Source organism: Larus michahellis, chromosome 6 (assembly GCF_964199755.1).
Source record: "Larus michahellis chromosome 6, bLarMic1.1, whole genome shotgun sequence".
NCBI lineage: Eukaryota > Metazoa > Chordata > Aves > Charadriiformes > Laridae > Larus > Larus michahellis.
The window spans coordinates 11,286,369-11,298,878 of NC_133901.1; the positions used below are offsets into that span (position 1 = coordinate 11,286,369).

General features: G+C 44.2%; 1 protein-coding gene across 2 annotated transcripts in view; it reads left to right on the forward strand.

Moving 5' to 3' along the window:
• The first annotated feature begins 634 nt into the window (after nt 1-634).
• Nucleotides 635-12,510, forward strand: part of NGEF (neuronal guanine nucleotide exchange factor) — a 41,272-nt gene continuing 29,396 nt past the window's right edge. The window contains exons 1-2 of one of the 2 annotated variants that reach the window (XM_074590932.1): nt 635-911; nt 4,312-4,426. In XM_074590932.1, the coding sequence (XP_074447033.1) occupies nt 650-911; nt 4,312-4,426 (377 nt within the window). In that variant the 5' untranslated portion in view covers nt 635-649. Of the gene's footprint in view, nt 912-3,034; nt 3,054-4,311; nt 4,427-12,510 lie in introns of those variants that run through there. The other variant, XM_074590933.1, reaches the window with a different exon arrangement.

Below are 12,510 nucleotides of genomic sequence, written 5' to 3' on the forward strand. Positions count from 1 at the left end.
TGCCTTCACTTCTCAACAGCTATGGATTTTTCTTCACTTATCTGCACCGCAGGAGTAAGTGTTGTTAATAAGTGTTAGAAGGCACCCAGCCCTGTAAAAGGCATTAATTCTTCCATTACAGGAAGAAGTACACACATAATAGACAGATTAACAGAGCTTTCTCTTCAGCTCTTATTTTCTATTCCGTAACATTTTCAGCCTCAAAACCAAGGACGTGTACCTGTATCCACTCTAAATCAACTAGTAATCTACTGCTCACAAGTGACAAAAGGGAGAGGTCATCAACTGAGCAAATACAGTCATTTTCCCAGTAAAATCTGTAGCACTACAATGTGTCACGGCAGGACAACCATGAGCATGTCAGAGCAACGTTCAGGACATTAGAATAAGGCCTGTAAAGTGATGATCTCAGAATGATCTCAGACAAAAAAATCCGGGGAAGTCCCCATTATCCTAAACAGATAATGCACTGTAGACTCTGAACTAACTAGAGAACTTTGTCCTCTCTTTTCCTATTTTATTGTGTTTTGTTTGTCCATCTCCAGTTCTAATTCCAATAAAGCTGATGGAGTTGTGGAGGTTACCCGTATTCTGCTGCTGTGCTGTGGATCCATCCTCTCAGTTGCCATAGAGACAAGATCTGGAAGCCATGGATGGGAGAGAAGCTGCGGGCAGGCTCTCCGCCAGTGGTCTCCAGCAGGGCCTTTCTCAGCAGGTACTGAGAGAGTCAGGTTCAGTCTCTGAAGGTGAGGAAGAGTCAGAAGATGCTAACTTGGTGACCCATGAGGGGGACTCGCACACGCATTACATTGCCATTCAAAGAAATTCCAGGTACTACCGGTCCATGAGGCTGCCGAGCAGAGGGAAAAGAAAGACTTCGAGAGAAGCAATGCACATGGGGCGTGCTACAGGTGAGTACTGACCCAAACAGTGTTATGCTGCCTTTTCCAGTGAGACTAGGAACTACAGGAGTTGATGAGATTAGAAAAGGGACAGGGAAGGTAGAAAGCAGGCTCAGCGGTCAGCACATGACAGAACACCCCTGCCCTATGGCACAGCTGGCAGAGGGCTGCCATCCTTTGCTCAGCCTGGAAATGCAGAATGGTTGGATGTTTAAACATGCTTCATGGCAGAGAATCTAAACAAATGTGGGACTCTGCTCTGACACCTCTCTGCTCTCAAAGAGAAAAACAATATAAACAGTGAAAGACATGAAGCTGTCAACGAAGTAGGAACTTCTTTAGCATACAGAAAGGACATATTCAAAAGTAGTGAGATCTGTAGAAGCTGAACAGCGTATAGAAGAAACAGCAAAAACAGAGCAGTACGTTTTGGGAGCAAGCCTGTGCAAATTGCGATGGACCGTTGTGAGAGAGGAGCAAGACTCCTCTGAAAAGGCAGTTGCTGCCACCTTGCATTGAATAGAGCTGTAAGAAACACCTAAGCTCCCTTTGAACTGGGAGGCTGAAATAACAGGAACGCCACCCAGAACATACATGCACTTCAGCAGGAATGGAATGAGTTGGCTTACTCCGAGTATGAACAGTACAGAGCACGACTGCAAGGCCAGGCTTTCACTGAGCTGGCACCTCGTCTGAGCAGCCAGCTGTCTGTTAAAGAAGCAAGATAAAGATACGAGAAGCTGAAAAGAGAGCCAGGAGAGGAGCTATTGCAACACATTCCCTCAGAAGCACTGGGAACAGGGCTGCAAGAAAAAAATGGAAGTGGTTTTAATCTAAACACTAAATGAGAGAGACCTGGAACTGTGAACACAGAAAATACCCTTTGCTTCAACTCCCAGGTGTTCAGAGAATCTGGATTTTACAATTCCTTCTCAATAAAAGCAATTGTAGTGAGGATACCTATGCTATTTTCGGATTATAATCTAATAGAAACAATGCACTGGACTCTGAACTTTGGCTAGCTGCATGAGTCAAAATGATACACCACCACTCCTGATGTTTGAGTGCTATGCAAGCCACTGAACACTACTGCTTTGTCATGCAGTAGTAAAGCGCACAGCTACCGCCCCTGAAAGTAGACAAAGTTCTCTAAGAAAACAAAGAACAGATATCCTCCACCCCAAAATAAAGGAGGTCTGGGCAATGTCCCCAAGAAAATAGGTGTCTCCTGCCTGCCTTGCCAAGGGAGACACACTATTTCGGCAGTATAAAGGCCCATTCAGCCCTGTGGCATGACAGAAGGAAAGTTCCCTCCCTTCTCCAAGTTTCCAAGCAGACAGCAGCAGAGCAAAGAGCTCCTGTTTAATATTCTGCTACTGTTGTCAATGAGGTTTGTGGATAAACTGAGTGTCGTCTATGCCAGAGCAGAGCTGCTCTCCACCCTGCCAGCGCAGCAGCAGGACCGGAGCAGAGCCGTCCTTCTCACCACCTTCCCAGGGCGCTGCTGCAGAGCAAGCACAGAAGAGACCCACCCTCTCTCCTGCTCCCCGAGCCTCACAGCACCCAGACGGCTGCTGAGGGGGCCCTCTCCACTGTTACCTGCCACTGCAGCAGGACCAGCACAGGAGGACGCACCTTCTTCATACATCTGCAGCGTCACGGCATCAGGACAACAGTACAGGAGGACATCCCTCCTGTCTAGCCAGTGTCATTGAGGAAGGACAAGCTAAAAGAAAGGCTTCGCTCTCAGCAGCTCACTAGAGCATCCACAGAAGCTGACCTGCGCTTCCTCCCACCCTCCCCTCTCCCTGTTACCACTACTGAAACAGGATCTGTCCCAAACAGGGCATTTTCTTCCACATCTGAAATTGTTCAGCAGGATACACTGGGAACAACCTTTTTTTCTCCAGTCCATACAGCGATACCTGGGCTAGGAGAGATAGCTCTTTCGCCGGTATGACTGTAGCAAGTCTAGCTCAGAGCTACAGCTTTTAAATTCAGCTAGGATTGTGTAAGCAGCTCTTCTGCCCTCTCCCTCTACTCCACTGATTCCATCCCCTCTCTGGACAGCGGGTGCTTCTACACCAGCCTCATTTATAGCAGGAACTTCTTCTGACAGCATTTGCTGACGTGCATGGAAGCAAGGGATGGGTGAGCTCTTTTATCTTGACTTCAAACCCATTTGAACAGCAGCTATCCAAAAGCCTGACTCAAGCTCAAATGTTAACCTGTTCACGTTTTGCTTAGGGAATGACAAGGGGGGGAGGAGAGGGGAAGGAAAGAAGAAAGGCATAGAGGGAAATATACACAAAACAGAAAAAATGAAGACTTGAGAAATGAGAACAAGAAAAATAATGTAAAAGAATGTAAATCCAGCAGGGAGAAAGGCTTCTATATAGGCACCCTTTGCACCAGCCTAGCTTTGGCTTATAGCCTAGGAGCTGTAAAACATAATAGATGCTTTCCTTTAACTGCAAAAAGAGTTTGTTTTTTTAAGCAATCTCCTCTGACAGAAGGACAAAATGTTTAAACTATTCAAAAGGCAAAGACAATAACTCAAACTAGTGTTTCATAAGCCCTTGGCACTGTTTTAGAGAGTTTTAAAAGTCTGGATTTCACTTTACCTCTGAAAATCCATAGTGTTGATTAAAATGGTGCGTCAGAAAGCAGCTTCAGTCAGAGCACAGACCTGCCTGTGCTGCTACCAGTTTGAAATGCAAACAGAATTATGACTTAGACCAAAATATTTCTAATAAAAAACAACAAGGCCATTTATCAACAGGCCTCAAACGACAGGAGGTTTCATTTGAAAAGTGAGATGCATCCCCGCCTGCCAAGTACTGCAGTAGTAAGCCATGGACTTAATACAACTTTGGCTCCCTGTGAAAGGATCAGAGGTTCATCCGAGGGAAACTGGAGAAGCAATTAAAAGTAAAGCTCCTGTCTCACCCAAATCTAGCCTTGATTTATTCAGTAAACTGAACATCTACTGTGTGCCTGAAAGCAGAGCAGTGACGAAGCCCTGACTTGGGAAACCAAGTATTGGCATGCACAGGCACACGCAGGTAAACCTTTTCTGCTTAAATAATTGCACTGAAACTCACTGACGCCAGGACCCAGTTTTCAGTGGTGAGAGTGCTACTCACATACATAAGGACTGATACTGTATACCTACCTTCACCTTTTCTCGACTGCATTTGCAGCAGCGACAAAGGCTGTACAATCTTGCGCTATGCAAGCTGATGGTACTTCAATCTTGTTTGAAAATCCAAGCTAAAATGTAGCTCTCTGTGCCTGGGGTCTTTCTGTTGCCTTTGGTGTAAGCAAACCACTACCTACAGTAAAAGTAAAGATGACCCTTAAGAAAACAACCGTTTTAACGCTCTCTTGGCTTTCTCTTATGTCACAGGGTCACTCAAAAACAACGAGCCTGTCAAAGAGCCTCTGAACATTTTATCTCACAAGGGATCACCATCCCCAGTAAGCTCTGATAAGACAACTTTAGACGAACTATGGATCCAAAGGTAAGGAAGTGCACACACAGGGTATTCAGCATGCCTCCGCTAAAGAATAGAGTCAGAGTGGCGTCAGCGCAAGAATGCTTGTTTTGTGGACAGCTGGACTAAGCTATAGCTCGGGTCTGTGCCTTCTCACCCTGACTTTAGTGCTAGTTTCAGTCCTAATGATATATATTGTATAGTACTGGCACTGTGATATAAAGGGTCTTATCAGTATGAGTTTGCAGAAGACAGTGAAGGAGAAGGAGGGAAGAAGATGACAGTGAGGAAGATTGAAAAAAGGGGAATGTGATGTAGGATCACCCAATGGCATAAGCAAATAGGGCAGACTGCCTTTAGCAGCTTGTTGAGAGGATAAGGAGAACCTGCAGGCATTTGCTTATGGAACATCCCAACATAAAGGTGATGTCCTCCTCGGCCTTTCCAAAGGGCTCTCCTGAAGCCTGTTATACAACCCTACATGGAAAACATGATTTTATAGCTGAAGATGTAGCTACAAAGATGCTTTCTCAAGTATTCTGACTTTCTGTTTGCTGTTCACTTTGAAGAACTGATAGGCAACAGAGGCTTTCAGTCAGGTAGGCCTTTTTGGCTTAAATCCCTCAACAACCTAGGTCCAGCAAAAGGCCCTGATCCCACAGGGGTAGGGAATGTACATGCATCCCATAAATTTACCCCCACCCCTGCTCTCTTGCCACTGCATCCAGGCAGAGAGAGGAGCAGCTACCTAGCCTTACATTTTCTAATATATGAGTGAGGTATTCTCCCAAACTCCCTCTTCAGCTCCTCATCTCATGTGTATAACGATGATAATCCCTACTTGTACTGTAGAAGATCAAGATAAATACTTGCCCTCTAAAGATGCGTGCCTTATACTGCACTGTGTAGTCCTAATTAGTGAGCCCAGCTGTGTTGGTGTAATGCATAGTGCCTTTCCAGGTGCCTTTCCTTATGAAGAGGACTCCAGTAAAAAAAATTTTAGCCAAACTGTAAAGTTGGATTTAAATAAATTAATTTCCCTGGCTAAAATGGATTGCACTTTGGCATTAAACTAGACAGTTACAGTCTGCTGCAGTGTCAAACCCATCTGTCTTCCTCTCCTTGCCGTATAATCATCACTGTCAGTCTCTGACATCCTGACACTGCCTCTTAGGCAGCTCTGAAACGTACAAATTCTGATTCTCCCCGGAGCTGGAAACAATGAGCCTGTGCTGGGAGTCAGTTTTACCAAAGATGCCGCTGTGCACAGAGCTTGACAGGTCAATACAGGTTCTAAGTCATGTGTCTGCTAAAAGCAAGCAGTGATGCTGAGTGGCATCAGCTCTTGCACTGAGCAGAGAAATTTGGCAGAGAATGAGACCAGAGTTCCAGCTCAAACTGAGACCATGTCCTCCTCTTCCCTTCTCCAAAAGATTGGCTATAATTTATAAGAGAACCACTAGAAATCTGCATTGTGAAAAGTCTGCAGGAGCCTAAGAATATGCCATTATTTGCAACAACCACTATTCTTCCCCTTCTATGGGGAAACAGGCCATTGTGTAGATAAGGCACCTAAATTTTATCACTGGTCTCAAGAAATGCATTTAATCTCTCCCCAAAAGAACAAAAGTGGTACCTGTCAGCTAAGAGTTCTGCTGAAAGCAGAAGATAGCAGTTCTGCAGAAAGGACAGTACAGGCCCCTCTGACCAGCACGGGGAAGGTCCATGGGGTTCTCAGGAGTGAATCACCACAGTCCCGAGGGCAGGTGGGGCACCAGTGCTGCATCTCTCCGTGTTCAGCAGCATCCTACAGCAACTACATAAATGCTAAGGCCGAGCAAGCACAATCCCTTCTGCTTGCATGAAGACAACCAGCAGGTCTGACTCAAACAGGTTCTTCACAGTTAGGGATGTCACTTCACATATAGCCAGTAAACACAGCTGGGCAACGTAGCAAACGGCTCAGGAAAAAACATTATTATCTGCATTGTACTCAGATGGGATATACGGACTTTAACACTCTGATTAAGGAAAAGCACCATAGGCTCCTTCAGACCCATGGGTGACTTGAGTTTATGTGTCATTCAAAGCTCTGAGAATAGTAGAGTAGTTCACTGACCTCAGAACATTGATGTCTGAAAACAAGATGACCTCAAACATTATTGCTGCTGTTCCAAAATCTGCCATACGCCCTCCATAAGAGACTTCTTAAGAGCATATTTAGCCTAACTATTCTCAAGTGACTTTTTTCCCATGACCTTTCCCCTATGCAATCCCCAGCTCCCCCTAAGCACTCTAGAGTTTTCCACAAGATCATGTGGCTCCCTCCCAGCCTTCCGCGTTGTCCAAAGATCCAGACCCCTTGCATGATGAGCTGCTTCCCGACAACTCAGCTGACTTGCACTGAACATTTCAGTGCTGAGCTTCTAGCACAACTTCTGTTTTTTGCAGCATAACCAGAGCCAAAGACCTGGAAGGAACTGAACTCAACAAAAGCTGCTCTTTCCCACTGTGCTCAGTCCTTCCAGCTTCAGAGTGGCAGCAGTTGTGCAGACTGAGATCATAGAAAGCCATCACAGAAAAACATCCACCCAGGGTGTCCATCCACAACTGTCAGCCTCAGCTGAAAGCAGCTCCCACAGAGACCAGAAAATTAGTCATTTCAAACACCAGAAAGGAGATTCACTAATCAGTGTCTACCCTGTATTACCAGATAATAGGATGTTGACTTCTCTTCATTTCTAATACTATACAGATGTTTTACCAGCATGACTATTACTTACCTACCATTTCCCACTGAGTCAGATTCTAAAAGTGATATGTCTTTATTATGGGCCATTAGACACCGTGGAAGAGAAACCCAACATGAAATTTCATGTTGCAAAGCTCATTGCAAGGTCATTGGTCTACCAGTGCAAACTACTTCTTTAGGGTCGTTACGAAACCTCCAATTCAGGGAAATGAAGATCATCTAAAAATCATTTGATCACGTTTGATCCGAGCTCAAAGAATAAAAGCTCTACAACGGTGAATACAAATAGTCACCTTCAGCAGCAAGAGGGAATCTAACTTGTTTGAATTCATGCAAACGCGTGTATTAGAAGGGAACACTATGCATGTAAAATAGCATAGCGCTCTGAAGGATGCTTGTGTGAATTTGGGTTAGCATCCCTTAGCACAGCACTCTTTGTCCTGGGCAGCAGAGGGCACTGCTTTTATAGCCTGATTTAACCAGAAAAGCGGGGAAAGCCCCTCGAGAGGCTGGGACCTGTATTGCAAAAGGTCCTATACCATACCTGAGCAGTTTCTTTCTTTATTCTTATGCAATACAATTCTTATAGTCACCTCTTCCCTATGCTGCCAATGGTGCTTCAGTTTTCAAGAAGTGAAGTCAGGAATAGCTGGTACAAACACCTGTTGAACAAACCTTTATATTTTGTCACGCTACAACAATTTTTTGCTCTTTTAGAGAGAGAGAGAAATTTTTTTCCTATCCCTCTTTCTGTACAATCTGAATCTTAAAAAGTCTAAGAGCAACAGTATTTGCAGGGAGAAGAATTTTAAAAACTAACAGATTTTCATTAAAAATAGCCACTGTAGGTATTAAAATTTTACTGTGAAAAAGTCCTACTTCACAGGATCATAGAGAATAGTAAGCAATAACATACGCAATTCTAATTAAGTCTCCTTCCAGCATGCAGCCAATAGAGATCCCAAACCCAGTCTGCCCACCTATTCCAGCCAGTCTCTGCTTGTCAGGTTTTTCTGCCCAGTCGTGGTTTCATTATCCAGCAAGGTCTAGGCTTGGCCCTCCAGATCTCCCAGTTTGATCTGCTGCATCTACACATACCCTCAGCCTCAGGTCCTCAACCAATCTCTTTGTTTCACTCCTTTTCTGTCAGCTTCAACTTGTAATTCCCCACACGATTTTCTCAGCCTACTGTTTCCCGGACATATTATTTCTCTCTTCCCTTCTGTGGCATGTATCTCAGTGTCCTGCTGTTCCCCAGGCTCTTCACCCTCATACAATCTCAGTCTCCTGCCTCTCCTCCTAGCTCCAGTGCTACATTTCACAGCCTTTTCCAACTCACCATTTCCTAAAGCACCCAGCTGCGGGCGAGTTCGAAGACCCCTCCCTCTCCATGCTTGAGTCTTGCTCCCTCTGTTTTTCAGTCAAGTAGTTTTCTCATCGTGCTGCCTGGACCCAGCACAAGGACCACTGAAGATACAGCAGAAATGGCCTTTATTCACAGCGCCTAGAACTGGACGAGGCAGTTTTTACAGCTGCAATATCAGAAACGTTTCTCTCAGCCCCGAGCAGGGCACACGTTCTCTCCACTGGCAGCAGCTCAGGGATTTTAGATGCTAAAACCTAAGTCTAAAGTTTGTGTGCATTGCAGAGAGTGGAAAAGGCCTATAATTTCTATGGATTCTCATAAATGTGGCAAAGACGAAGCCCTGGCAAACCTCGAAATTCAGCAGAAACCAAAGCTTCTCAAAGGACAGAACAGGTTTTCCATTTTCCTTTAATAGGGATCCAATAATATTTTCCTAAGTCTAAGAAATGTTTAATTGTTTTTAATATCTAAAAAATAACCTGTCTATGGCAGATGGTCAGTAAGTAAAAATGTGATCCTGATGATTCTCAGCATCAAAAGGTTAGAAGCACCTAAAGGTAAGGATCTCATAATAGGAAGTTCTGAACATTTTTAGTTATTGGTAAGGCTGCCAGCCCCAACAGATATAATTAAGGTATATTGATGAAAGCTTAAGGAGGTTCAGGAAAACAGACGTGCTCTTGGCCTTTAGGATCTAAAAATATTAGGGATGAGGAGTTCCATTTACCTCCCACTAAAAAGTCACAAACCAGGAATAAAAATTGCACAGACACACCCATTGTCAAAAACACTGCTAAAAACCACACATGAACAGAGAGAACCTGAATGAACCTGAAGCATGAAAATATCCTTGACTAGGTATAACATTATTCAAATCTATTACTAACTTCACACTTCTCCACAAATTTGGTTAGCTCAGATTAAAACAGTGCTTCTTACCTCATCTTGTGGCCTTTCTTGGTGTGAAACTCCCACTGACTAGAAGGGTTTGGGGAATTTTTAATGAATAAGATCTGCTGGACTGCCTCTTCTCTTTTTAGTTTCTGGAAGAGGAGGTCTAATTTCTAAAAACTGCTATAAGAAAACATTTAAGAAATACATTTCAGCGCCATTTGAAAACAAGCTCTTTCCACAGCTTTATTCAAAGGATTGCTTTTCAGTTTAGATGCGCCTTAGAAATCTTAATTCAAATGCTTAATCATTTTTCAAAATTATTAGTGCCTCAAAACACAGGCCAATATTGTAAACTCATCCTGCAAACATAACTTAAATGAGATAATTGCAATAAACTAATTATAAACTCACATCAATTATCACATTTTTAATGCAACCATGGACCAGGTCAGCCAACAATTTAAAATCTTTCCCAACAGCAGTGGAGTGAAGCTGGAACACACTGCAACCACACAAACCCCTTCTTTGCAGAACATACACAAGCTCACACCAGCTCTCCTTTGCCCTCAAGGAGCTGAACCACGGTCATGATCCATGTCACCAGAGCGTGGCCATCTAGTGATGGCCGTGAGGATCATTTCCAGTGCCTGTGTGCTTGGGGATCCTAAGAATTCCTGAGAGAAAACGGGGCTTTAGTCTGGTTATGCATGGTGTTGCATGACTTCTGTCACCAACAAGAGCATGGGGCGCACAGCACCATTTGTGTGGTGCTGACGTAGGAGTTTTAACTATTTGCTTTAATGTATGTTGTTCCAGCAGACAGATTCTTTCTTTTCCCCTATAACTAGACAAGGATTTTTAGATTGAAATACAGGGATTTTGGTCAGAAAACTATATTGTCATCCTGAGATTATACTGATTTTGATTATATGGGGGGAAGCTTTTTAGGCTCCAGATCAAACTCGTTGTTGATACACTGAGAGAGAAAAGAAAACCTCCTCCAAACTCCTACCCAGATGGATACGATTAGGTGGAGTGGGAACTTCTGCCTGAGCATGTGCTTCCGCAGCAGTGGAAAATAATCCAAGGTGTCACTGCCATGGTCCTGCCATCCATCTGCATGTCTGCCACCTCCACTGTGCTGGCACGCGCATTGAGCTCACCCTGCAGCGAGACAATACAGACACACACAAAGCTAGTTCTACCAAAAAAAAAAAAAAAAAAAAAAAAAATCATTTTCCACCAGTTTACCTGCCCAAACCTGATCATCAAGAATGAGATGAGCAAGTGTGAGTGCTGGCATCAAAGTGGAGGCAGAAATCTGCTTCAGGGAGCTGAGTGAAAAGTGGAATTGAGCAGCTAGGTAAGCTTAAACTGCACACAAAGTCCTAAGAGTTGTGGAAATAGGGAGGAAGAAAGAGGCAGCACTGCCAGAGCTATTCTGCTTAGCAGAAATAGTCCAGTATTGACTGACCTAAAGCGGTATCTGATGAATAAGACATTCACCAGGTTCAAGCACCTTTCCCAGTGACCGGAGAAAACAGAGCAGCCCCAGGTGGAGAGACTGATCCGCCCTGGAACAGGCAGTAACATGTGGGGTGTGAGGGAATAACACAGCTGTGACTCCAACCTGGGTCCCCCACACCCAGCACGAACAGCCCAGCCACCAGACTGCTGTGAGAGAATCGCTTGTTTGCCTGCCTTCATTTTTCATGCCAAACTTGGAAAGCTCTCTGTTTTGTCCCCAAACAGAAGAGCAAGCTTTGGAAAATCCCGACAATTTTTGCAGGACAAAAATATCTCATTCTCGTTAAATACCATTTTTTATTGCGGTCCCAGATTGCTGGGAACACTCTGTCACCTCACTTGGGAGAAAAAGTATTTCTCAGGCACTTGTTCTGTTTACGGACGCTCTCTGTGTATCGACATGAAGTATGAGAATAAGCCTGGAAAGGAATAAAGAGCAACATTTTTGAAAGACCAAATTACAATTAAAAAATAAAAAAGTTCTAAAGGCAGAAAAAGTAGACTTTTAGTTATTGCTACAGAGTGGAACACATCTCTGAGACACAAAAATACAAGCTGTGGCCTCCCATGGCCACAGGGGGCATTTCACTCTCAGCTGGTGTTCTCACCTCTTCATAGCTTCCAACATTTTTATTATCATTATTTCTTCTAGTGACATTTTTCTGGTTTTCAACTCAGACAAAAAGCGAAATTATTTTGGAAAATTTGAAGGAAAAAGGAAGACAGGCAGGATCAAATTACCAGACAGTTGTGGGATCCGGAAAAGATGGCTTCTATTTCTGAGTGTTTTTCATACCATGACCCAGATGCTTTTTCTAAAAAGAAATTTCAATTTGCAACAGATTTAACCCCTGGGAGTAAAGCAATGAGAGTGGTTAGAATCTGTTAAACTCTTAATGCATATTTCTGAAAGACTGGGAGATTTTTAGTAGATACACCCAAAAGTTATATATTCACTCTAGCAGTGTCAGTAAGAGCACGTGTACTGACTTCCCTTTGCATAGCAGGGAGAACTCCCCACTGCTCTTGATCCTTTCCTTTAGAAACTAGTAAACAGCATCCCTGCTTTTCCAGAATTCAAGATAACGACGAGTCTCAGTACAGTTAATGTCCTCCCTCCCCTTTTCTAAGAAAGAAGCTTTTTTAGCATCCCACCCACTTACTAAAACCCTTGACAATACTCTTGCCCTGGCGGCAAGCCACCAAAATGCCAGTCATTAGCCAGAGCTTCAGACAGTCTCTGCCGCTTTATCCCTTCTACACGGTTTTGGCTGCCCCCCGCTCTCCTGTCTCCCCAAACCCCCTAGCCCCAGCGTTTAATGGCTGCTAACCCACTTTCATCCCATATTGACCATCTCCCCCATGACAATCTTGCCCTGCACAGACCCAGCTGTCAGGCTCTCCTCCTCCTCCTCCTCCTCTTTAAGTGCAAAACAGGCTCCAGCTCTCACCCTGATTTTTCCTATCGGTTGTCTGGTCCTTCCAACCTCCCAGTCCGGGACCAGACCTGGACTGGACTGACAGTCTTCTCTGAGTCCTCAAATCCCTCCACTGGTATTTCCAGCTGTTTTT